This window comes from Quercus robur, chromosome 7 (genome assembly GCF_932294415.1).
Source record: "Quercus robur chromosome 7, dhQueRobu3.1, whole genome shotgun sequence".
NCBI classification, from domain to species: Eukaryota; Viridiplantae; Streptophyta; class Magnoliopsida; order Fagales; family Fagaceae; genus Quercus; species Quercus robur.
In genome coordinates this window covers 4949703-4976687 of record NC_065540.1, presented here as the reverse complement: position 1 = coordinate 4976687, position 26985 = coordinate 4949703, and the positions used below count along the sequence as shown (strand labels likewise).

Genomic DNA, 26985 nt, shown 5'->3' with positions numbered 1-26985 from the left:
GATTAGGGGGAGACCATTTTATAGCCTTGATCACTATCCATTCCAAACTGCCTTGTAATGCTCGCAGTCTCTCAGCAGAATACAAGTGATAGGTCTTAGACAGGAAGTAGTGAATCAATGTGACAAATAGGTTCTTACCTAAAAAAAAAGAAAACTGTAATACCATTTCAGGGATGTTGGCAAAGTGAGTTATATTACTTGACATGTAGCTGTAGGAGAAATAGATACATATTCACTTGAAGAATACAATTTTACCTCACAACATATTAACATTTGAAGAACTTGAGTTCTATCCTAGGCTAGCTTGACCTCTTGAACAGCTAGCCTAAGGTCAATTTGGGACACCCTCCAGATTTGAAGCCACGGCTGGAGGTAAATCCACCTTCAAGAGCCAAAAGTTGTTAACAGCAGATTTACATTGGTCTTTTAAAATACCAGAAACCTAACCATATGGCAAGAACACCACATCCATGGTAGCTGTGTCATTCAACAACTAAACAAGCAAATCTGCATATGCCCCAAGTCCTTCACTACCAAGACACTGCTTGAGCCTATACAATGCTCGGCTCTCCAGCTGCCGTACCCTCTCCTTAGACAACCCAAACATGTTCCCAATTTCTGCCAATGATTTTTGTTCACCATTTTCAATACCAAACCTCAACCTGATTATCTTCCTCTCTCTTGGGCTGAGATTGCTTAGAAGGTTGCGCACATGCTGCCTCATCAGCTGCTTTGCCACACTCACATCTGGAATCTCAATCCCAGTATCCGCAGTTACCTCCTGCAAGTTTGACAGGGATAATGAATATATTTCCAATTGAGCATTTGCAAAAAAATTACTTTTGCTGACAGTAGAAAGCAGCAGATAATCGTTGCAGGATACATGCCCGACAAAGTGTATCCCATCTGAAAAGTAAACTCAAGTCTACAGCTATAAGAACTTATTATCTGGTTGGCCATTAGTTTTGTACTGACAAAATTTTATCAACAGCAACACATGATTGAAATCTAGAATGGTGACCAAATGAGCTCATGTAATGTGAGTCTGAAAACTAGTTGAAATCTAAGAGTTGCAAAAGAACACACCAAGAGAGAGAGAATGATACATTAAATTGAATAATCAAATCTCAACAGCAACCTAAAACCAGGCTTTGAATCCATTTGCTCGCAATTTCTACAATATGTTATTATATTATTATTATTACATGTAAAATTGACAGATTTCTCTCACTAATCCTTTTTGACCTGTTTCAAATATTCCCTTTATGCTTGTGAAAATTAGCGATAACCATTAGCTTCATACGGTCACTGCTTTGTTGCATAAGTCACAGACCATACAATAAATACAGGACACTTACAGATTGAGGAAAGGGAACATTGAAATTAACTTCTTTTTTCTGGTCAAAAAGTTCAAGTTCTGATATATTTTCATTGCATATATGTACTCAAAGAGCTAGATCTAATAAAGGAATCTGGGTCAACAAAAAAGCATTACTTGAAAAGTTGTTTTTTGGTCTGCCCAGACAGGCTGTTGCATTGAAAGAGGCATTCTTGTGTTATATAGCAATTTCTCCAACTTGTCAAGTGTAATCCCGACATGTCGTGCTAAATCTTCCTTGGTTGGATGATGATTTCCTTCCTGAATGAGTACTCTCTTTGACTCCATTATCTTGCCCAGGAGGGTATGTACATTCTCCTGCAATTAGAATTTTTGTTCTGTGTCAAGCTCAGAAAATTATAGGCTCTGCTTGCCTTTATGCTTGTGAAAGGCACATCAGGAGTAAGTTCTGCTTGCCTTAGACACATCAGGAAATTATAAATTTTCAAGAACTTAAACATACATGGTCCACCCAATACCAATGCCAAGGTAAGATCACGAGCAAGCTAAAATAATCAAGTTATTAATTTAAACTGCAAGGTTAGTTTTATCAGTAATCAACATTGAAAAACTTGCAGTTTTATTAGTAATCAACATTGAAAAATTCAAAAACTTCCACTCTTTCCAGAATCCCATTAAAACATCAGAAAATTAGTACATGCATAGGCTGAAAATTAAAAAAATAGATAGATGCCTCCAATTAAAACATGAAAGCTTGATGAAAAATAGAACTTAACAAAACAGTGTGATTTACATTACCGGCAAACGAATTGTCCTGGAATGTTGAAATATGGCCTTCCTAATTGTTTGCCTTATCCACCAGTAGGCATAAGTTCCAAACCTACAACCAGCTTGGGGTTTAAACTTCACAACACTCTTCATAAGACCCATACTGCCCTCCTAAAACAATATCAGAGATTCAGAAATGAAACAGAAAAGATATCAGTTGAGATTACATTTTACTGTAACCCCTACCAAGCCACACTTTTGTAAATAACACTACAGTTCACTGCATTAAGTAGATTGAAAAGAATATTAACTCTAGCAATTGTTACAACTTCGATCAAACAGTAATACAAAATTAAACTACTTTTTTTTTTTTTAATGTTTTTGTGTCTTATCAGCACTCCAATAGAATGTGTAGTTTCCTTCTGGGGCAGAAAAGGGGATGAGAGTAAAAGTAGGAGTAAATGCAGTGGAAATGTTAATTGTGTTAGACCTGTAATAAGTCTTGAAAGCTGAGACCACGCCCTAGATACTGTTTAGCAATGTGAACCACCATCCGTAAGTTCGCATAAATCAGTTTTTGCCGACTGCTGTTACAAGAGTGAAGTTTTGACTGCAGGACCCGATAACTAAGCCCCGCTCCTTCAGCCCATTCAACCAATGTTGGTTCACGGCCAAAATGAGATTGGAGCCTGCTCTTCACTTCCTCTAATTTCAATAAATCCTGTTACACAGGTCCATGTCAGGCCCTTAAGACCATTTAAAAATCAAACATCCCCCCCACTGTAAAGAATGGACAGGAGTTAGAAATACACCTGTACTTGGGCAATCAATTTAGACTCTTCATCAGCAGTCAAAAGTTGTTTTGTTTCAGGACCCCACAAGAACAACCGAAGGGGATCATTTGGATCAAACCCTTCACGAATCTTTCTCTTTACATCAACATTTCTAGTACTGAAAGTCTCATGAATCATAACTTCCGACTTTGGCACCCTTCTCTTCTTAGATCGCCTCTCCAGAAGCCGTGTTGACCTTACCGTGTTTTCCTCCTCAAGTGGTAAATTCACCAAACTTCTAGACCCAGAACTGGAAAAACAAATAGTGTTAGTCCACAAATAAATCAACTTTAACATAAGGAGTACCTAATAGGGAAATAAGATAATTGAAAAAAAAAAAAAAAAAAAACTAACTCCGAAGAAGGTGAATCATCAAAATCAGCACCAATTAATATGGAGTCCTCTGCTAGTAAGGCTGCTTCTTTAGATGCTGACAAAGCTTTCTTAGCAATGGCAACTACATTACACAGTTCAACATCTATAGGCTTCTCCAGATCAGTAGTAACAGGCTGCAGTGACAAGGAAGAGTGTGCATTTTTTCCTGTTTGCAAGGATGGGAACCTGCATAAGAGAATAGCCACATAAACTTTGTAAGGCTGCTATTTGGGAATAAAATTGCAACAAAAAGAATTGAGGCAAGTAGCAGAACTGATTCAACTTGAGAGTTTGACTCAACTTACAAATGCCATAAACCAGGCCAGTGAAGCAACTGGCGCTCAAAGTCTTGCACCAACTGGTCAGAGTTGCCAGAGTTTTTCTCTTCATGGACTGAGGCCCCAGTCCCCATCTGCCTTTTATCTAACATTGCCTTTAATGGAACAGAAAGAAGAAGACAATTGTTAATATATAAATTCGGAGTTGCCAGAGAGCCATATTGCACAAAAGTATTCATCACAGTAATTCAAATATGTACAGAAAAAGAGCACATGTTTGAAGCATGAAAAACATTGCTCAGAATTTCCCAAAAACAAGAGAGGGCATTTGATAAGCAGGAGTCCAAAGAGGGGAGGGGGGAATGAAGTTTTGTATAAACTATTTATTCAGTACAAAGATAAAATAGAACCAGTTGCTCAGTCAACAAGACAGAAGCAGATAAAATTGTCAATTCATAAAATTAAAAATCAATTGACAATCATAAATTGACGATGCACCCAATTTATTTGCAGTATATATAAATAACAAGAGCCCACCCGCGGTGCTGTATCTTCCTTAAACATGTGCAACAGAAGCCCATTTTCATCATGCTGTTCTTGTAATAGAACTGAGGTAGGAGATCGTCGAGCTATCAAAGTGCTTGGCATAGAGGTAACAGCAGGAGCTGCTTGCTCATGAAGCATCAAAACTGCAAAATAAAGAGCATACAGCTGCATGAAGCATGAAAACACAAACCACATAGAAAACAGGTGATTATTAAATTCTGAAAAATATAAAAGATTTTCTATTTTATTTGATTGTGGGTTCAAAAACTGAAAGTTAAACAAGCTTAAACATCTAGTAGTTCGTTACAAATCAACACACAATACTATTGAAGACTAAGAATTGAATCCTGAAAGGAACTTGAAAACTTACTAATAAAAACAAGTCCATATAGCCAGAAATATTATAAATTAGACAAATTAATAAGTATTATTACACAATTCAACAAGCACATCACGCCCATAACAAATTCATTGAAACGCACAAAACATCAAACATTAAAGGCACGTCTAGACTCCCTACAACTGAATCTAAATTCACCACAATGTTCCATTTTATCTGTCATGTCTCGAATGTGCCCAAGTAACAGTGTCTTGTGCTATAAAATTCACATTACTAAAAATCTTATCCTTTTGAATTCTTTGTATTTTGTACTAAAAATCTTATCTTTACCACACATAATACAACCCACTAGTCAAATGTGTAGAAGAATCCCATTTCAACAACAAAAAAAGAAGTACCTTAATAATTGAAAGACAAAGTCATATAAGCTTTACCTGAAGCAGAAGAAGGAGAGGCAAGACAACTTTTAAGGTGGGTTCTGAGAGGAAAAGACTGCGTTGAAGAGAGCAAATTCCTTCCAGCTTCCATGGATTATTATTAACTACAGTAGTGTCTGTTGACAGTTAGTATATTCTCACTGTGTGTTTCTCTCTCTCTATATGAGCTGCTTATACTTAAAAGTCATACATTGTACTGTAAAACAAAATATTGCTGGGGTTTAGCTTTGTTGTAGAAGATAAAGAAGCAAGCAGAGAAAGGCTTTGGCTCAACACCGCTAAGCAAACTATTTCACACCTCAAATTTTAGTAAACCCCTTTTGCTGGAACTGGATGAGGTTGTTGTTGTTGCTGTCGTACATTTTTATGGTCGGCTCGGCTTAACTGCTTATTGTTTTATTCTCTTCTATTTATTATCACCATCAAGAATGGGCCTGGAAACCACATCTTTAGCGATTAAGATGGGCTATGAGATGAATATAAGTCTTCAACTTGTCTTTTATATGGCCCAATTTCAGAATTTGGAAAATCTAGAGTAGCCCATAATTAGATTCACAAGAAGTTGCTAAATATGCATAGGATGGAAAGCCCAAACCTGAGTCCAAGGAACAATATATGAATGATATATTCCATGGTTCTTGGAGATGGTTTACCATGCTTTTTTTATTTGGCTTGTGCACAACTTTTGGATGTTTTTTTTTGGTGAATACAGTTGTACTTTTATCGAGTTTTTTTTTTTTTTTTTTTTTAAATCTCAATAAACCATTAAAATAAGCTCTCTCAAATGAGAAGAATGGTACTACTCTACTACTTAAGTAAAATGCCTCATTAGTAATGAAAGAAAAATCATAATGGATACTGAATAAGATGGTTTAAGAGTTAAGACTATGAAGAGGTCCCCCAAGATAGAACTACAATATAGAACTCTCTCTCTCTAAAATGATACAAATTACTCCCCTCATGACCACTTCAGCATCTGCTATGTTGGACTGCTTACATGATTTATTTTGTTGCACCAAGAGAGAGAGAGAGAGAGAGAAATATTTTTAAAATGTTTTTTTTTTGTCACAATTAAAATAAAAAGTAATAATATAGTATGGATTAAGAAAGAGAAGAGAAGAGAAGGATTTGAAAGAAGAAAAGAGAAGTCCCGAGAAATACTTTACTTAGCCAAATGGTGCAAACCTTATACTTTCAATAACATCTTCTAAATGTCTTCATCTTTTAGCATTGATTGGCTACCATAGTTGCAAAATGTTGGTACTCCCATTGTCCTAATTCCTTGTAGTATAGTGATATATACTCATTTATCTCACATAATATTAGGTTACACTAATTACATTTATAGTGTGATTTAACATTCATGTGAGATGAAAAGGCATTATATCATTATATTATGAGAATGCTAAATAATTTTCCATATCCTAAGTTGGGAGTGACATTTGAAATGACATAATAATAATAATAATAATGTTTTCTAAAATATCAGTGAAAATGACTTTTAATAAAAAGCTTGTTAGTTTATTTTTAATTTTAAGATAAGAGTAATATGATAGGAAAATAATTATACTTTAGAAAAATACATTTATTTAGAGTCCAACAATGAAAGTATATCATATATTACGGAAGGGTGAGACTTGAGATTACATTCTTTTTTTAATAGTGTAGCTTATACCTTGTAGCATTAGTAATGAGTTCAACAAATCTCTTTTTTTCTAAAATCACCAATCTCTCAACAAAACATTGCAAAAGCCTTCAGTGTTTTAGCAATTGTGTCGAGGTACTATAACTTTGCTAAATAATTTCTCTTCCATTTATTAATTTCCTCCACCAACAACTCTTTTTTTCTTTCCCTTTCTTGTTTCTTGAGTACCAAAAAGAATAGAAAAAAAATTAAATAAAATAGAGGAAAAAACAAAGCATAAAATTTGTTGGGATGTATATCTAAAAAGTAACTAAATTAGAAAAAGACTTCTTAACAAAAAGGGAAATGCTAACGAGTGCTGGTTAAGAATCCAATTAAAGAAAGTTTTGATGGAAAAAGGAAAAAAAAAAACAATTAATGTTTTAATAGCTTTTTTCATTTCCCATAAAAAATAATGTCAAAACTTTCTTTAAGTAGGTTTTTAACCAGTGCCCTAAAGGCACTCGTTAGCATGATCCTAACAAAAAAATGTCTTAAGAATTTGTTGAGTTCATTCAATGCTCTTATTAAATGCTTGGAACTCACTATTGCTAATTGCTAGTCAGTATGTCATGAGGTAATTAAATATTAAATATCACACAAAAGACTTCAATTTCCATTAGATTCATAAATCATTATTAGATAATAATTCGAAACATATTTTTTATGGAAAATGTCAATAAGCACCGTAAGGTAACCAGTAAGGATGATTTATTGTGGGGTTGACCTAATAAAAAATTGATATAAATTGTTGTGGGGACCGGTTAATCAATAATTATTAAAATCGTGTTAACTGGGTCTGAGGTCCATTCAATGACGTAAAACTATTCGAGAACGTAAAATTGTCCAAGAAGGCCCATATCAGGTTATAAGGGTAATTAAATGAAAAGAAGAGTAGATATCACGTGAGGTGAGTTCAGTATTTGTTCGAGGTCAAAATCCTTCTCGACAATATGTGTCCGAGGACGACCTGAGCGCCATATTGTTATAAACACACTTCAGAACTACATTACCACTAAATGCAGGACATGGGACCAAGGGTAAGAAAGAAAAGGTAAACAAATATCTTTAACAACAACTGCCTCTGCATTAATTGCCTCTCAACCAACTCTCTGACCGCATTAATGTAGAGGTGATGTCTGAACAGTGATGAAGCAGCCTTACAGCTGCTGGTTGGAGGTTCCAAAAGGTGTTGGATGGGACAGAAAGGGATCTCCCGAACCCAACCTACACGTGTGTAGTGAAGATGACATCAAGAGGGCAGTATATAACATGAAAGAATGCATTGAGAAAAAAAGATCGGGACTTCTAAACAAGTAGTACTTAGAAGAAAACCTTATGAAATAAAGAACTGAACTGGTTTCAAAGAGAAATTGATCGTTATATTAGTGTTAATCTATCTATAAACGTTAAGTTTAATCATTTTTCTTTCGGAGTTAATCTAGTTCTTTGACATCCACGCTCTACAAATTTATTGTTTGGGCCTTTAACGTTTGAACCCAATACGAATTTAGGATCGTTACAATTTGAGTCCTTACAATTGTTGAACAGACTAAAAATATTACTGAAGTAATAAGTAAAACTCAAAAAAAAAAAAAAAGTTTTATTGGCTCTATACTCTATAAAATTGGTCAAAAATATAACATAAAACAAAATAATTTGGCATAAAACTATTTCTTAACAGGTGTAAGGGCCTTTTTTGTATATGGTATATTGGGCTGCCTCCTGCGGTGGGCTGGGCTGCCTCTTACGGTGATGGGCCCGAATATTTATGAGTAAGGGAGTTGGGGCCGGTCCAATTGTAACTCAACTTGGACCGGTTTGTACACAAACTTATGCCTTGTCTGCCAGGAGTAAACTTATGGCAAACAGAACTATTGTAGACGAGTTACGGCAAACAGATATAATAATAACCAAAACAGAGTACTCTGACTATTTAAATAAATGACTATGTAATTTCTACTTACGAAGCACGATTACAATTATGATAATGTCATTGCACAGAGAAAAGTAAAGGAGAAAGAAAATAATATAAACTAATCCAAAATGGGCATATATCAAGTTTTAAGTCTAGACTGCCGGAACAAAGCCCAAAAGGGGAAAATGCCTATTCTCAATGCAAATAATCCCCCAGGAAAAAGATCCTGCCGTGGGGATTAATGGTTTTGAGGGAGTCGAACCTGAATGGTTATTTCCCAAAAAAGAAAGAGTCCTTGTTTACATTTTGGAAGAAAGCAAGATTTGAAGGGGGAGAGAGGGAAAACGATCTACCGGTGCATGCCTATTGTATTACCTCTCATTCTTCCTTAATTTTCTCTCTTTTCTTCTCTGTTTTCTTTCTTATCTTTTTTCTCTTCTTTTTACTCTGTTTTTCTTTCTACAACGTAAAAATGCTCTGTTTTTCGATCCTTTTTTCAGGGCACAGTAAGGGCCCTTTTATAGTGCCTGCCATGACCAGCGTTTTACCATTTTGCCCCTTAACCGCCTTGTCTGGTCTGGGCGCACTTACTGACCACCAGGTCTATGCGACATCCACCCTTGCCAGATAGAGGCAGGTTTGTTTCGTTTCTTTGTATACCGTAACACTTCTTTCTACCACAGTATTAATGCTTTCTCTCTCTACTCTCAAGGCATGCACCCAACGGTTCCCCCTCAAACTTACCTCTTTTGGGTGGTCTATCATCCCAGCAAGACGTACCTCGTAAAAGGGTTTAGGCAGGAGCCGCAAAATAGATCTATTCCCCTCTCCCCACCACCAAACCATACCCTCTTTACCTTTTACCTCTAGCCCATGACCCCATCATGTCCTATATTGGCTGGGTACAGGCTGGTGGTGCCTGTGCCTTACGCGTGCTTTCCTTTCAAATATGTCCAAGAGTCTGTCTGCTGCTCATGCGTTTGCCGTGATTTGGAGACTCTCCGTCTGCGTTTCCTGACCCTTCATGTGGGCTTTTCTTTGATTTCCCGCTCCATTCAGGAGCTGGGTTTCGTATGATGATGGGCCTTACATTTCTTTAGCTCACTTTTGATTTTCTTTATTGCCTGCAACGTTGAACTGTTATTCCTGCCGTAATAACTTAATCCTGCTGGACCTCTTTTTGAGTCAGCCGTTTATCCCTTTTCTCAGTGGCCTGTCATGGGCACTGTTTTGCTTTTACTCATGGGCTCTTATGTCCCTTTGGGCATCCATGACCCGATTGCTTTCTTTGGGCTTCCTCGGCTCGTTTGCTAATTCCACACTCCCATGGGCTTTTTACTAACTTCATTGGGTTTCCCCGGCCCAATAACCTTATTCTTATCTTTGGGGTTCATGGGCATACCATAAACCCTTACTCTCTTAGTTTACATTGCCTTGGGCCTGCGATGACCCTTTCTCACTTTTCTACCTCATACACTGCCCATGGGATGCTATTTCTTTATTTCTTGACTTCTTTGAACCCGCTTGCCTCTTCAAGACCCATTTATTTATTTGTTGGGTCTGTGATCCGTTATTCCTGCCGCTTGGGCTTAATGGGTTTCTTGCTATCTATTTTGTCAATTCTTTGTAACCCTCATTATTGGGCTTTTCTGTCTGGCTGGGACTCTACAAATAGCCCTCAACAACGGGCACACTACTCTTTTTTTTATTTGGGTCCGGTTACATTAATCATTAATTTTATAAAAAAAATTTATGAAAAATTAAAAAAAATTGTCAAAAAAGTTATTCATTGTTTTTTTTTTTTCAATCTTAAAATAATTTAATAATATATGCCCATACATTAGTAGTACTCTTTATCAAAATGTACCAACAAAGACCAAAAAAAAGGGAAGGAAAATTGAAAATATGATATCTCGACAACATAATCATTTTTCCACAGCCTTGGAGAGTCAAGCAACCATTATTGCTCATTGCTCCAATGAGCTGAGCAAAGAAAAATCAAATTTCAAAAGGTTGGACAACAACCACGAAATTGTACAAAATACTAAGCGCTGAGTTTGGTACTGTTATTTAAACAATAGTTTTTAATGTTTAAACATCACAACATATATTTCTACAATACCTTTTAATCCAAATGTATTTCTATAATACTTAAACAATATTACTAAAAACCTCTTATCAAATAGGTCCTAAATTTTCACAACTCTTTTTTATGGTTTATTAAAATTATTTAATAATTTTTTCGATAGAATTAAAATGATTTATTATTATGGTACTGTGATCACTTTTATAGTATTAACAGTCTAACATAGAGTCACATCTTTTCTATAAATATACATACATATATATATATATATATATAATCACGTCAATAATCATAAGAAAAAAAAAAAGTTATAAAATTTTTTATTTATCATATTTAAATAATGTTACTAGAAATCTCTTACCAAACAGGTCTTAAATTTTCACAATTTTTTTTTTATGATTTATTAAAATTATTTAATAATTTTTTTATATGAATTAAAATGATTTATTATTATTGCTCAAAAAAAAAGATTTATTATTATGGTACTGTGATTACTTTGATAGTACTAACAGTCTAACATATAGTCACATCTTTTCTTTAAAATATAAAATATATATATATATATATAGTCACATCAATAATCATGAGAAAAAATAAAAGTTATAAAATTTTTTGTTCACCATACTTAAACAACGTCTGCAAACCGGTCTTAAATTTTCACAACTTTTTTTTTTTATGGTTTATTAAAATTATTTAATAATTTTTTTATATAAATTAAAATGATTTATTATTTTATTATTAGATTAAAAAAAAGGATTTATTATTATTGCTAAGAAAAAAGATTTATTACTATGGCACTGCGATCACTTTTATAGTACTAACAGTCTAACATATAGTCACATCTTTTCTTAAAAAAAAAAAAAAACATATAATCACATCAATAATCATGAGATAAAATAAAAGTTATGAAATTTTTTATTCACCATATTTAAACAGAAATATTGCCAACTGGAGTAGTTGGATTGTCGTCCTCAATAGTCAATACGGTGATGTGACCGGTATCTATAGGAACACAGCGGTAATTATTGAATTTCAGGCCTACACTGTTCTTTTACCGACACATTTATGATTTACCGCACTTTAATTTCTATGAAGACAACTTTTTGGACAGCAAGAAAATATTATTAAACTTGTAAATTCAAATGGATTGGGAGTATTTTTTTTTTTTTAATTTGGAATCTGTTTAGATACAGTTAATTTATTAAAAATTAAAAATTTATTATTAAAAATATTGTAATAAAATAATTTTTAAAAGTCTAAATAATGTTGTAGGACCCAAAAATGTATGATTATACGTGTTTTTGCATATTTCGTTGGGTTATATAAACAGTGCCATGAAAACCAACCAAAAACACAAACATTAAATAATTTGCATGTAAATGCATGCTTGATGTAAATTTTGAAAATTTAAAGATTAGATTACATACTTTTATTATATTTTTTATATTTACAAACTTTCAAGATCAAAAATCAATAAATATGTCATAAAAATGTTTAAATTTCAAAATTTCGTTATATAAAAATAATTTTATTAATTAAATAGTAAATAAAACTTAATTTGAATGAAATTTGACATTTTTATTAAAAATATAAAAAAATACAATTTTATAGTTAGATTTTTTAAATATATATTCAATAAAAAAAAATATATATATATATAATTAGAAATTGAAAAGTATTTCTTTAAATTACTTTGTCTATTAAAATTCGAGTTATTTTATTACTGCAAATAAATTCATAATTTTTAGCACAAAATAACATGACTGACAAGTTTTTCTGATTTTTATTTTTACCAACCATGTGAAGAGTTGGTGAAATTTTTGGAGGTCCTAGAATTTTTGTTAGAACCCCACATGTATGCCTCACAGAAAAACTTGGGGCAGAAACAGCGAAAGGGTAGTATCGGACATTTGACTCACAATTTCCAACAATGGTCAAAGTTTCAGTCTGTCAGATGACTTGTAAAAATTGAGAGAGAAAACTGAGTTATTACTTATTACACATAAAAGTAAGTAACATCCTCTCTCTCCAAACCACGTGGCTTCGACAGAAAGGGCCAGTTCAGAACGCAGAGCATGACTCATTTTCTTTTTTTTATTGAGTCAAACTCTCAATTGAGTTTGAACTTGAGCTGGGTGTGAGACAAGTCAAAAAGTACAAAAGATTTGTGTTACTTGAGTGTATAGTTTTGTTTTTTTTTGTTTTTTTTGTCTTTTTTTGTCTTTTTTTTTTTTTTTTGGCTGAATCTGTTTGTATAGTATTTACATTTGTAAAATTTACTCTTTCGGACTATAATAAGGTGGAGTGTGTAGTCCTGTATATATACACTGATATAATTAAATAAAATTATAATTATACAATTTAAACTATACTTTTTTAAGAAAATGTGCAAATTAAACATGATATTAGCTTACATTTTAAAATTTAATTGGTTTAGACTCTTTGATTTTTACATCCAATAATTCACTTGTTACAAAAATTAAAAATTTAGATAAACAAGTGACAAAAAATTGGACTTCTATTAAAATCTAATATAGAATCTAATTGGATTTAGACTCTTCGATTTTTACACTAAATAATTCATTTTGCACAAAATTAAATAAGACACGTAATGCAAAATTGAAAATCTAAATAAAATCTAAATGAATTTTATCTGATATTTTTTTGAGAGAATTTCGATTAGACCAAGACACCAATCAATTTTTGGTGTAGACGGAGATTGAACCCCAGATCTTTTATACAATCATTAGAAATTTTACCAATTGAATTTTATCTGATCTTTGACTATTAATATATATATATTATATTGCTTGATGTGAGTAATATACTGCTATTTGTAACTTCAAATTTATTATCCTTTCACCATAGAAGGATAAAAACTCACCTACCAAACGATTTATTAAAAGAAAAAACTCACCTACCAAACGTGTACCCATCAAGCCATGACTACAAAATTTGCGGTTTCCTATTAAATCAATTGGGTATGTTGATGTTAACATCATAAAAAGGGTTTTGTTAGGTGCATGTGTGCATTAGATAGTATACAATGCGGATAAGTGTTGTGATGATTGTCTAAAATAACTTCAAATCCATGAGATGATACATTCAAAATCCACTAGAAAACATAGAGAAAATTCTCACTTTTATTAATCTGAATTTGAATTGTCTTAGATGCTACAAAGTATTTAAATTCTGAAAATAAATCCTAGGGCTACTATAAAATTGCCCAACAAACCTTAATTTGTACTAATCATGAGTTTAGGTGGTAAAAGAATAGTAAATTTTGCCCAAAATGAAAATTTTAAGACAATTGCAGAATTAAAAACTATTATCTCTAAGAGACGTCTCATAACAAAAAAAATTTATTTTGATTTTTAAATTAAAAATTATTAAAGAAACAAAAATTACTAAAAACAATGAATATGTGGCCTAAACAAAGGAATTTTCCCAAAAAGTAATATTACTCAACACCGAGAGTACTGGCTTATGTTCCCTAAGCTATTTCTATTCGCTTCGTCAAATTTCATGAAATTTTGTCTCTACCACCACTGACCCCTACTTTATGCATTCATTGCAAGTCGACTTTTAGCGCTCAATCTAATTTAGGAAGGCATAAGCTGTTTATTTTACATCAATATCTTGTCAACTAGCGTCAAGATGTTGCATTTTGATCTTTCTCTTAGCACAAGTTTATCAGTTAGAAGCGAGGATGTGCGATCAATTGCATCAACATAAATACATCAACATTGTAAATTATTTTTTAGAAAGTAATTCTAATTTTGTTGCATTTATTAATGTGATTTGTTATAATTCATAATAAAAGTGTAATAAATGTTAGACTCATGTAAAATTAATATTTCCATAATAATTTACCACTTTAATAAAAATAAAAAATTCTCTCTCTACTCCTTAATAAATGCACTCACAACAAAAAGTTATTGTCAAATATACTTGTAATCATAGTTCTCAGTATCGTACGATACGTATCATATCGTGTACATAAAAAATTCTCTCTACTTTATGCATTCATTGCAAGTCGACTTTTAGCGCTCAATCTGATTTAGGAAGGCATAAGTTGTTTATTTTACATCAATCTCTTGTCAACTAGCGTCAAGATGTTGCATTTGATCTTTCTCTTAGCACAAGTTTATTAGTTAGAAGCAAGGATGTGTGATCAATTGCATCAACATAAATACATCAATATTGTAAATTATTTTTTTAGAAAGTAATACTAATTTTGTTGCGTTTATTAATGTGATTGGCTATAATTCATAATAAAAGTGTAATAAATGTTAGACTTAATATTTCCATAATAATTTACCACTTTAATAAAAAATAAAAAATCTCTCTCTACTCCTTAATAAATGCACTCACAACAAAAAGTTATTGTCAAATATACTTGTAACCATAGTTCTCAGTATCGTATCATGTACAAAAAGTTCCGTATTGTAAATACTTGTGAATCGTTTAATACATAGGTGCATATCATATGAATCGTACGTATCGTACGATACATAGACATGTGGGTTTAAAATGAGTTTTTTTTATTAAAATTTGTGGTTTTATTTGATTTAAATTAGTTGTTGGACTTTTTTAACACAAAATTATTGGAAAACTTAATTGAGTCTAATAAAATAACAAGTCCATGAGTATTTTTTCCTCACTTCTCTTTATCCTACAAAATTTAGACTATACTCATAACACTTACTTTCATATTGACAAATTTATTTTCTATGCTATTAATAATGTATTAAATGAAAATATGATTATTTTATTTTTATTTTTATTTTGAGTCTAAAAAGCTAGAATGCCAAGAAAAAATACAAAGAAAAAATTATTAGAATAAATAAAAAAAAGTAAATGTTGATAGTAATGAAAAAAAATGTTTATGAAAAAATAATTTTGTAAGATGCTGAATACAATGATAACATTGACTTAGATGGAGTTGATTAACCAAGATGATGAAAAATATTATTATTTTGGTTCATATATCATGTATTATCACTTCTGAGTTTAATCAATTTTAACGTGCATGTTATACACATAAGTTAATTTGATTTATTTAGATAGCTTTATTAAATTTTATTGCATAAGTAATGATTATATTGGTCATTAGTTGAATATATTTCAAAATTATAATGAATATACCTTTTATATATGTATATCTACAATTATTTTATAATTTTATTAGATGTTTGTGTATCTTATGATACACGATATAATTTACGATTTGAGAACTATGCTTGCAACCAATATATTTATTAATAAATGCATTTTTTTTTTTAGGTATGCATTACAAAAATTGGATTATTAGGGCACTCATTAATAGGATCTTTACGATATCAACTTAAATCTCAACAAGGCTAAAGTTGCGGCCCTTACAGACAATTCAATTTTATCTCAAAAGTTAGCACTATGTTATTCTATATAAGGAGGAATCTTATTGGGGTTTCAAGTGGTAACTTATTGGTAATGATATTATTTTTGGTGTTTAATATATGTAGCTTGACCTCCCTTCCTTTCCCCCATTATCTTAAAAAAAAAAAAAAAAAAAAAAAAGACTCTCATTAACTCAAGGTACAAATGAACAAATATTAGCCCATTGAATGATTAATTTACCTTGCTAACTTAAGTATCGAAAATGACAAAAAAGTCTCATCAACCATTAAAAATGCACCATTTAATGGTGTGTTTGGATTATGGGAGGGGGAGGGGAAGTAGAGTAGATTTACTCACTTTTATAAATTATAAATCTAATAATGCAATACTAGTACAATTTTTTTACATTTATTTATTCATTGTATATATCAGATGGTATCAATGACAAACTCAATAACTCATGTAAAAAATTGATGTTGTTTCCATAATAATTTACCAAATTTTATAAACGGTTGAAAATTTTATCCTTACTCAAATAAAGGGAATTTATTATGACATCATTCGATTCTTGATGTCCAAAAGGTAATATATATTATTTCAAAAAAGAAAAGAAAAAAAGGCCGGCTATTTCAACAAGAAGTAACAAATCAAGTGGGAACCACCGACCTAGATGGGTGGGACCCCACATTACGCAAAGCTTATCAATAAATCCAATATAAAAGTAACAAGAAAAAAGGCTTCTCACCTTTTGTGGGGTCAATAGAATCCACAGACTCCCCACTTCTCTTCATTTCCCATCTCTCTCTCTCTCCAAAACTCCAAACCCTAAACTCTCTCTATTTCCTCTGCAACTCTTTCTAAAACCCCTAACCCTAAAAACTCCTAAACCCTCTTTTTATCCAAATGGGCTCAGACATGGTTCTCCACTTCTCCGAGCAAGACCCCACAAAGCAAGTTCCGCCCACACCCGCCACCACTACCGCCGCCGCCGCCACTGTTGCTGCCACGGCCAAAACCACCACACCCAAAACCCAAGTGTCTGCTCTCTCTCTCCCTCGCACCAGAGACCGTCACACCAAGGTGAACGGCCGCGGCCGCCGCGTCCGAATGCCGGCGCTCTGCGCAGCCCGCATATTCCAGCTGACCCGCGAACTGGGTCACCGTTCCGACGGCGAGACCATCGAGTGGCTGCTCCGACAAGCCGAGCCTTCCATCATCGCCGCCACGGGCTCCGGCACAGTCCCCGCCACCACCTCCTCCACTTCGTCCCCGACTCTTTCCTCCTCTGTCCACTCCGTCCCTTGCCGGATTCAGCCACTCTCGGCCGTGAGCGGCGGGCTTGGAATGTTCTCTATGGCTCAGCCGCAACCATCACAGCAGCCGAGTTGTCGACTCGACTTGTGTCAGCCTATGGGGTTGGATTATGCCGCGGCGGCGAATAATGGGTATCGGCACATGCCGTTCACGGCGCTGTTGTTGCAGCCGGCGGCGACGGAGGAGGCGGAGGAGAAACAGAGAGAAGAGGTTCTTAGAGACTAAATATATAATCAATAGTTTAATACAACTACTATATATGGATATGTTTATCCTTTGTAGCCCTATATTATTATGGTTCTGAGTGTTTTAGGTTTAATTATTATTAGTCTGCTTAGTATTTGAGTAGTGAAAGATGTAAATTAGTAGGGAAGTAAAGATGGGATATTGAATGAAATATATAATGGATCTCTTTGTTTTTTTGGTTTTTTTTTTTTTGGATTTAAGTAAATAAATGGAAGGTTCTTTGTTGTACTGTGGACCATGTTACAATGACTAAAGGTTACTTGGAATTTTTGGACCCACCACTTATGAATATGGGGTGGGGGAAAAGAAAGAAAAGAGAAACTAGTTTGGTTCTTTGGACCCACCAAGACCAAGTTTTAATTGAACTCAGATTCTTCAGCTGATAGAAATATACGGATGAGCAGGTTGCATTTTCTGTTTGGTACTTTGGGTAGTCTATGTTTGTATCTAATCTAAAAAAAAAAAAAAAAAAACTTGTAATCAAAATAGCTCAGCAAGCAGCATTTTCAATTTTGTTTTATTTTATGATCAAAATTAGTTTGAACCAATGTTTCCAAAGAAGATAATTAGGGTTCAAATCTTCTATTTCCCTTTCACATAAACGACAATAAAGTTGCCTAAATTTCCAAGATAATTGGAATTTACCGGCATTAGTCGCTTCATCGTAAAACATTCTATATAGGTTTAACAAATATTTAAAGAGCACAAGCAAAGCCGCTTCACTGTAAAACATTCTATGTAGGTTTAACAAATATTTAAAGAGTACAAGCAAAAATGCATGCCCCAGGATTATGACAAAATATTTAGTAAAAAAAATTTGAGAAAATTAGTAATACTCTCGATGATATGGTGCTCATTCCTCTCATATTTATGATGGTGAATTCTATCATAAATTTAGTTAGTAAGATTTATCATGAATGTGAAAGGATGGAACACCATGTCACAATTCACAATACTCTAGGAGTATTAGAGTATCTAATAATTACTTCTCAATTTGATAATGCCATTGTTCCCTTCTCAAATTAGCTTTCTTGACTAAGTTTTCCATGTATTTTCAACAAATCTTACCCCAAATCCAAATATTTTCTAACGACTCCTACCCCATATCCAAATCAGTAATCATGACTCAATCTCCATCTCACCATATCTGAGTCCGACATTTAAAGTTCATTTCCAGCATGCATTGTTTAAATTTCATTTTTCTGAATTACTATTTTCATTTTATTTTTATACTAAACATGAAACCATTTTAACCAGCAGCAATGATTTCTTCAAAAAGTTCAAAGGATACTTTTTATACGTCCAATATGATTGTCAAAACACACACTTTTGTTTCTCTCCCCCCTCCCAAAAAAAAAAAAAAAAAAAACAGTATTGTTGACAGAGAGAGACGGTTTATGTCTTACCATGCATCAGTATCATTTACAACAAATTTCCACACAATCATTTGTATGCAACTCTGTCACCAGTTTTCACATCTGTTAACAACAAATTCCCCAGTGACAAGAAGCGTGCTGGAAGTACAGAAAATTACAAATGACAAGAATCAATGAAGTCTAAGAAATTAGAGCTCAAGCAGTGTCCCATGGTTATAAACATCAATTCAAACAAAGATCGCAAAACAAGCATCTTAAGCTCCATTGTCGAACTTTCGAACGAGGTTGACTTTTCTTTATTTTTATAAACTCTAAAGTGGCCTAATTTATATTTGTTCACACTTTCACTTTGAGATCTGATCTATAAAAAATAAATATAAATTAAAAAAAAAAAAGAAAAGAAAAGAAAAGAAAAGCTATGAACTTCCAAATCGATTGGGTCACCCCAACAAGAAGCTAAATAAATAAGTAAAAATCAACAAACTGATCCTCAACAGAAAATTAAACCCAATCAACTCCATTCAATTTCAAAAAATAATTTGAAAAAAAGTAACACCTTTAAGTTGAATTCTTTCTATAAATGTCACGAGCACATGCAACTGTAGAAGTAGCAAGCGCAAACAAAACTATGATTGTGCGTATATTAAGTAACCATGATTGTGCGTACATTAAGTACAATGTAGAAGAAGTACCGTGTTATTAAAACGAATTGATCCAGCCCAGAATGGGTAATTATGAAAGTATTAGAATTTGGATCAATTCTTCTAACCATGGAAGCAACATGTACAAATTAAGCAGCAACAGTAACATGAACAGAAAGGAGGAATGCCACCAACAGCCTTGCTGCTCAACCGTGGCACCTCCTGGTGTTTCGAATAGAGACGTCTAGGGTTAAAATCCCCCATCTCCCATTGTAATTATCCGGGGAAAATAAAAAAGGAAGCAGCTGAAGCCAATCAAACATCTCCTAATTCTTATTCCCAAATATCCACCACTTTTTCCTCTTTCTAGACTCATTTGAGGGAAGACCTGAATTACAAATCAAAACAATAAGGCATCCATTACTTTTGGAAGCACAAAGTGAAAAATCTGACAGAAGGCTTTGTCAAACTCTAGGAATGACAAGCCCTGCAAAGAAGCAGAACTAAATTTCTTAAACATATAAAACTTAAGCTGGGCCTGATTTCAAAGAGTAGAGACAGATAAATTGTGCTTCCAATAGTCCATTAATGACTTCTTCACCCAAAAGGCCAAAATCGATCACTCCCTCACAGCAGGCTAGCTTGGAGCATCACTCAAATTGGTTGAGTTTAACCAAATCAGTCTGCTGTTAGGGGCATAATTTCAAACTTCTGTACCTTTTGCCCACAACAGACTAGCATAAAAGGAATGGTGATAATTACCTCCTCGAGGATTTATCGAGTTGTAATGCACCTCTGCCCAAAAACTCAGAAAAATAACTGCACAAAACAAGAAATGCATAAAACTTATGCAAATCAAACTCAACTAAGATTTAATCCCAATTAAATTGCATAAAGATTAATGGTGCAGCTAGTAAATTTGTTATAAGTGACAAGTTCTAAAAACCATAAAGCAACTTGTAAGCTACTATGGAAGTAAATTGTACATGAATATAAATTGAGGTTAGGGTCCTACAGTATTACTAGGAACAACATAATGTGAGGAAAAAGAAGCATGGGAAAAAGGAGAAAGATAATTAGTTAAAAGATATGGATAGAGATTTTTATATAGGACTCGCAAGGAGAATCAGCAGAAAAGTCTTCAGCAAGCTACCAGAAGCCATAATGATCAACACACAGTCTACACTACCAACAAAAATTAATGAGACTGGAAGTTCACCTCTTTTTGGCTTCTGGAAATTAGGAAGAATCTCTATGCAACAGGTATCCTTAAAAGATGTCACAACGAAAATTTTCACACCAAACTGCAACAATTATTCAAATATTAGCCACAAATGATATGCATATATACCTTTATTGATAACGCTCTAATAGTGATTTAAGAGAATGAGAGAAAAGAGAATTAGAGTAACAAAGAAGCTTCATCAGAGCAATCTCTCAAAAATTTGTCACATTCCCACTAAATTTCTTTAAATGTACAAAAACTTCTCAAATTGAAGACCAATTATTTAAATAACTGACAGAAACTTTTCAATTGACTATTTTGGTAATTACAAAATGTAACATGACAGATAATAATATTTAAAATAGGAAATATAAAAAATATGACATGAAGAACATGATGTTAGATATCAAAAGCCTTATCATCCAGTCCTAGATATGGATCGATGTTTTGAGAAGTCAAAATTTTTGGGGCAAATTACAATTTACCCACTTGTGGTTTAAGTTACCTACCTGTGATTTGAAATTTGACACTTTACCCACTTGAGCTTAGCTCGGTTAGATTTCTATAACCCACCTCCATTAAAAACGGAGCTAAATATGTAATTTTGCTCCACTTTTATGTATCTCTTCTCCAAAACCACAAAAAACATAAAAATACAAGATCAAAAACTATCCATTGGAACACTTGAATCATAGAATTTCAAACCACAGTTAAGCAACTTAAATTTTGGTCAAACCTCAGCTGGGTAAAGTGTCAAAATTTTTGGGGCAAACTACAATTTACCCACCTATGGTTTGGCCAAAATTTAAGTTACTTACCCGTGGTTTGAAATTTGACACTTTACCCTCCTGAGGTTAGCTCAATTAGATTTTTATAACCCACCTCTATTAAAAACGGAGCTAAATATATAATTTTGCTCCACTTTTATTTGTCTCTCCTCCAAAAACACAAAAAACATAAAAATACAGGATCAAAAACTATCCATCGAAACACTTGCATCATGGAATTTCAATCACAGTTAGGCAACTTAAATTTTGGTCAAATCTTAGCGGGGTAAAGTGTCAAATTTTAAATCGCAGATAAACAACTTAAATTTCAGTCAAACCACATGTGGATAAGTTGTAATTTGCCCAAATTTCTGAAACAAACAAAAAAAGTATGACTTGAACCGCCAAAAGCTGTAATATAACTTCACTTGTCACTACGTACATAATTACAATATGCTCAGGAGAGCGTATACATGCGCACACATATGTATGTATGAGCTTTGGCACAACTCAAACCAAAAATAGAAAACTTTCCATGTTCCAACATTCATATAAGCAAAAAAAAAAAAAAAAAAAAAAAAAAAAAAAAAAGATCGACAGAATTCAAGGAAAGGAAAGGAAAATGAAAAACAAAAACCATACCGAATCTGCAGCTGCTTGCAATGTAACATGATCACCCCACTCACCACTCCTGGTTTTATTCAAATGAAAGTCTAACATCAGGCATCCTTAGACTAAATATAAGCATTAAAAGAGCAAGAAAAGGAAAGGAGTTTGATAAGTACTCGGACATCCTCTCCAAATAGTCCTCATATTGCATGGGAACATAGCCCTCATAAACCTCTGGGTTAGACCTAAGCTGATGACAAAAAACCATTGAAGTAAATGTTAAATCAAGATCCATGTAAGCTCTGAGAATTCAAGTTGAAAAAAAACCAAGAGTAGATTATTTCAAGACCAACAAACCTGGCTCACAACTTGTTGTCTTACAAACTTGTGGTTGTCAGGTGTTTGATATAATTGATCTGATAAAGCACGAAACTGGGCAAAGAAATCATAAAATTAATAAATGCTATTCAACAGAAGCAACAGTTGAAGCACAGACTATAATTTACAGACTGACGGACCCTGATGAGAACTGCTATGATGCTTAAGGAGAAAGATACAAAAACAGAAGAAGAAAAACTTGCAGAACTAACCTGACAATTACCATCTCCTTGAATTGTGCGTTCTACGAAGTCATATGTCTGTAATCTAAATACACAGCATCAACTGTCAAAATCATATCTAAATTAAATTCACAGTACACAGCATGACCAAAATAAAAATGAGAAGCATTGATATACCTTTCCAGAAGCCTCTGATGATCTGAAGTCGCTTCATCACTTGAAGGAATTTCTCCATTAATTCTAGGAACATGCTGTAACACAAAACAAATTTAAGTGTGACATTTAACACGGTCATACATGCATAACAACATTAAGAACAATTGCAACACAACCATAAGTTAAAAGCTAATAAGCAATCAAATATGAATTATGACTTGTCCGACAAAAATAAAATTGGAAAAGAGACACAACTCCAATACTCTTGATGCAACTAAAGAAGCAATAAAGGATACAAATAAGGGTCAAAGCTCACAAGATAAGAAATGGAGAGGAGACTAGGGGAAGCTCTTGCATTCAAGCTTGCTTTTTAAAAAGACAAGGAAAAACAAAACATAGAAAATGTAGCCAGCCTCTAATTATCGAGTTTAACTTTTCAGGATCACATCAATAAGGAGCTGCCATACATTGTATTGCAAGGTTATCTGAATATTAACTTATTAAGTAATTTAAATATTTTATCAAAAAATTTGTTAACCTGTTTGTATATCAATTAATAAAAAAGGGAGATGTTAACTATCTCAATAGGCTCATACATGAAAAAGCATTCAGTTGCTCTAGAAACAAACATGCTTAATACGTCAAAGGAGCCGTGAAACAACCTCGTCGGGAACTTATTTAAAAAAAAAAAAGAGAGATAAATTCACAACAATTCTTGGTAGGGGAAAAATGAGATTTCCAGTGTATTTCATCAATAGCTATATCAAACAGGATCTTACAAGTTGTGATGATACTTTATGTAAGCTAAACTTACAGGAATGGGGATCATTTGATCAAGCAAATATTCCTCAGTTAGCTCCGGAGAATAAGGATACTCCTCTCTATCACCAGGGCTAGAACATGAAGTAGAAGGCTCTGCATCATCAGTTTCTTCCTGGCCATGATTATAGTCTGCATATTGTATAAAAAGTATCAATATAACTAAAATAGGTAAGCTGATGACTGTCACAGATATGCAAGCGGCAGCTTAACCAAATACCTGAACAATGGTAGTTCATTGTTGATGGACTACGCCAATCATGTTCAAGATTGGATGCTTGATAGTGATCTTCTACAACATGAGAGTAACCAGATGCTTCTGAGACTGTTAGTTGTGAAAAATCGTCTTGAAGGGTTCTCGCAATAATCTCATCATTCTCCAAATGATTACAATCTGTATGACTACAATCTGTGTCATAATGCTCTTGATAATGTTCATTATAAACATCATCAGCACTATGATGTACTATCTCATCATGATACCCAGAATTGATGGGATCACCATTAAAAAGTTGAAGGCCCCACTCAAAGAACCCTGAATGTTCATGCATAAGATCTCTCATTCCCAAAGGAAGCCACTTCCAGGATTACTTGACCAATTAGGGAAATCTGTCCAAATAGCTCTCAATCATCTAAGAGAAATGATATATATCTGCAATAAATCAAAATCCTAATAAAACATGACATGCAATTATTCTTGTCAAACCAGGTGTAGCACTTGAACTTGAAGACTGCAGAGCAAAAGGGTTGAATATGATTGAGTTCTTCCTAAGCTGAGAAGTAGAAACTACTTCAGAATCATTTAAACCATTCAATATTTGCAGTAACGATCCCCAGTTCAAGTAATTCAGCTTAAAGTTAATGCATGGTTGTGTATACTAAGCTTGTTCAGAGATTAGAAGATGCTCCACTTTAATGTGACAAAGTTAAAATAATAAGGATGGTATCTAGTCTATCATGAATTGACAGGGAGGCGACACTTAATATCCTTAAAAACATTATAAATATAATAGATAATCCAATTAGAGAAATTTCCCCAGCTGATGCATTCCCCAAGTTCAACTCCAATCATGTGTATTAAAATAAAATATTTTAAAGAAATATGCTTACCTAAATCAGCTACTACAATAAAAAAGTTCAACTGATGCGTCTATTTTAAATATATTCTACCGCAAAATACATAAGGGAAACAAAGAAAAGGAAGCGTAGATGATCTATTTAATTCAGATTTGTCAATTCCAAAGCATGCAAGATTTCTTGAAATAATTTTTTTTTTTTACTTGCTTACATTACATACCATACATGCAAAAAAGAAATTTAAAGCATACGACTTTGGTACCATTAACTATACTTTTTTTTAAAGAGGATCTTTAGTATATCATTATTAAAAAAAAATGGAACAATGCACCAGTTAACTTAGCAGATAGTCCCAAATTCAACTACCATTACTTTTTAACGCAAAGACTTAAAGTATGGTTTAGCTAAACAAGTTACTTCCTTGTCATATGACTCATATCAATCTAAGAACACATCCTCTTTTTTTTACTTTTTTTCCCCTTTCATTTTCATTTGTCAGAATATACTTGAATCAAGTATTCTATTTCATGGCTATTGCAACTTTATCACCATACTGTAGTCACTCATATCCTTTATTAAATCACAAGACAGCATGTCTTTGTTCACCATCATCCTTCGCTCCCTTTGCTTTAATAAAGTTGAAAACTTGAAAATCACTTGTTCACCAATCAACCCCCCCCCCCCCCCCCCCTCTCTCTCTCTCTCTCACACACACACACACACACACACACACACACAAACTACTAAAAAGACAAAAGGCAACAAAAAAAATTTCTGGTGAATATACACACGCATGAACAAAAGGCTCCCCCAACCCCCTTTATAAAATAATAATAATAATAAGAGTGAGACATACACATGCACGAACCATGCCACTAATCTCTATAGGAAATATAATAGAAATTAATCCAAAGATAAAACCTATTACAAACAATGACAAAACAAAAGGCGAATTAAACAAAGAAAAGCTCTTATTCAAAAAAAAAAAAAAATTACAACAACAATAAATTGGACCAATCCCATCTATATAAAAAAAAAAAAAATCTGCAACTTGGTAATTACAAACCATCTCCAATCAAACACAAACAAAAAAGGGAGTTGGTACAAACTCAAGCCACAAGCTTCAACAATCCAAAATCCTCAACCAAGAAGAAAATTCAATACAAACCCACCAACCAACCAATAAAAAACAAAAAAAGCACCAAACATCAAATAATTCACAATACAATAATTCAACATTGAAGCATACAGTAAACACGATGAACTACGAAGTATCAGATTAAGAACTCACCCCAATGAATCCATCAATCAATCACCTTCGATTTGCTACCAATTCAATCCAAAAAGCCTTAAGCTTTTTTAGTCCAAAAGAGATAATGGGTCACAAACTATAAAGGGTCTTTTTTTCTTCCACAGGTCACTGCTCTATAACTGGATGGTGTAAATGCGATATATAGATGATGACGATGAAGCACTCAGTCAGATAAGGAAAAACAAAAATTTGAGAGGAAAGAAAAAAAAAGAAAAAAAAGAAAAAAGAACACTCGCGCACTTCACACTTTTTTATACAGTGTTTCGAAGGTTAAACGTCGAACAACTTTCCATTCGAGGGACCTCGTACGGACCGTCGGAGGGTTTCAGATTGTTCCTAAATGGACAAACATGACGGTTATTTAAGCTTAGTTACTCGGACAGTTTTTTTTTGTTGGGCAATGTATCGACGGTTGAAGGTTGGATCTGAGAAATTAAGGAAATGGATGGCTGAGATTGGCTATTTTTTGAATTAGGTAGGAAGATCCTACGGTTAAAATTAATGGATTTTGGTACGAAATGGCTGCTTAATTAATAAATGGCCTTTATGACTTTATTTTTCCTTATAGATCGACGTAAAGATATTAGTTTAGAAAATTTTTTTATTTAAAAAAAAAAACTTTTTTTTTGACAATTTTTTTATATTTTTTATGTTAAAATATTTTAAAAATTGTAATTAATAAATATCTTAAATGCACTTATTCACATCAATTCAACCATTCATAATTTTTTTTTGAAATATATTCAATTATTCAATTGAGAGCCCAAAGGTCCAAGTCTGGGTGTCACTCATACTCATGGTCATGGGGTTGATAATTAATTAGGATTAATTAAAATATTATTACTATAAGATTATGTATTTAATAAAAAAAGCGGCATGTGTGATGTACTACTATACTAG

At 33.2% G+C, this 26985-nt stretch overlaps 3 protein-coding genes across 6 annotated transcripts; 1 reads left to right on the top strand and 2 right to left on the bottom strand.

Annotated features, from left to right (window-relative positions):
• Positions 1–174: 174 nt before the first annotated feature.
• LOC126691864 (RNA polymerase sigma factor sigF, chloroplastic) lies at positions 175–5284 on the bottom strand. Of its 2 annotated transcripts, none has more exons than XM_050387126.1 (9): positions 4914–5284; positions 4131–4282; positions 3621–3748; positions 3295–3501; positions 2920–3190; positions 2598–2828; positions 2138–2278; positions 1496–1696; positions 175–781 (listed from the first exon to the last, which is right to left on the bottom strand). In XM_050387126.1, exons 1-9 carry the CDS (start codon positions 5005–5007, stop codon positions 494–496), a joined length of 1713 nt encoding a protein of 570 aa, XP_050243083.1. In that variant the 5' UTR covers positions 5008–5284; the 3' UTR covers positions 175–493. The 2 variants fall into 2 exon arrangements, with proteins under 2 accessions (XP_050243083.1, XP_050243084.1); XM_050387127.1 differs by having other exon boundaries at positions 4131–4304; positions 4914–5062.
• An 11451-nt stretch (positions 5285–16735) lies between these two features.
• On the top strand, positions 16736–17720 carry LOC126691867 (transcription factor TCP11). Its single transcript, XM_050387132.1, has one exon. It carries the CDS (start codon positions 16887–16889, stop codon positions 17520–17522), a length of 636 nt encoding a protein of 211 aa, XP_050243089.1. The 5' UTR covers positions 16736–16886; the 3' UTR covers positions 17523–17720.
• Positions 17721–19532: 1812 nt separating this feature from the next.
• Positions 19533–26431, bottom strand: LOC126691866 (OVARIAN TUMOR DOMAIN-containing deubiquitinating enzyme 12). Of its 3 annotated transcripts, XM_050387131.1 has the most exons (12): positions 26065–26431; positions 24403–24469; positions 23917–24305; positions 23692–23828; positions 22899–22972; positions 22752–22806; positions 22519–22593; positions 22338–22411; positions 22195–22243; positions 20780–20864; positions 20323–20379; positions 19533–19948 (listed from the first exon to the last, which is right to left on the bottom strand). In XM_050387131.1, the coding sequence occupies exons 3-12, from the start codon at positions 24257–24259 to the stop codon at positions 19887–19889; spliced, it is 1011 nt and encodes a 336-aa protein (XP_050243088.1). In that variant the 5' UTR covers positions 24260–24305; positions 24403–24469; positions 26065–26431; the 3' UTR covers positions 19533–19886. The 3 variants fall into 3 exon arrangements, with proteins under 3 accessions (XP_050243088.1, XP_050243087.1, XP_050243086.1); XM_050387130.1 differs by lacking the exon at positions 24403–24469 and having other exon boundaries at positions 23917–24348; XM_050387129.1 differs by lacking the exon at positions 24403–24469 and having other exon boundaries at positions 26065–26429.
• Between the last annotated feature and the right edge of the window lie 554 nt (positions 26432–26985).

Excerpts from the sequence above, each read along its gene's own strand:
- LOC126691864 (XM_050387126.1), bottom strand. The coding sequence starts at position 5,007 with ATGGAAGCTGGAAGGAATTTGCTCTCTTCAACGCAGTCTTTTCCTCTC. Across the intron at positions 3,502-3,620 it reads TGGCCTGGTTTATGGCATTT|GTTCCCATCCTTGCAAACAG; the intron begins GTAAGTTGAGTC and ends TCTCTTATGCAG. Across the intron at positions 2,279-2,597 it reads GCTTTCAAGACTTATTACAG|GAGGGCAGTATGGGTCTTAT; the intron begins GTCTAACACAAT and ends ATATTGTTTTAG.
- LOC126691867 (XM_050387132.1), top strand. The coding sequence starts at position 16,887 with ATGGGCTCAGACATGGTTCTCCACTTCTCCGAGCAAGACCCCACAAAG.
- LOC126691866 (XM_050387131.1), bottom strand. The coding sequence starts at position 24,259 with ATGAGAGATCTTATGCATGAACATTCAGGGTTCTTTGAGTGGGGCCTT. Across the intron at positions 22,594-22,751 it reads AAGGAGATGGTAATTGTCAG|TTTCGTGCTTTATCAGATCA; the intron begins GTTAGTTCTGCA and ends TTCTTTGCCCAG. Across the intron at positions 20,865-22,194 it reads TGCAAGCAGCTGCAGATTCG|TTTGGTGTGAAAATTTTCGT; the intron begins GTATGGTTTTTG and ends TAATTGTTGCAG.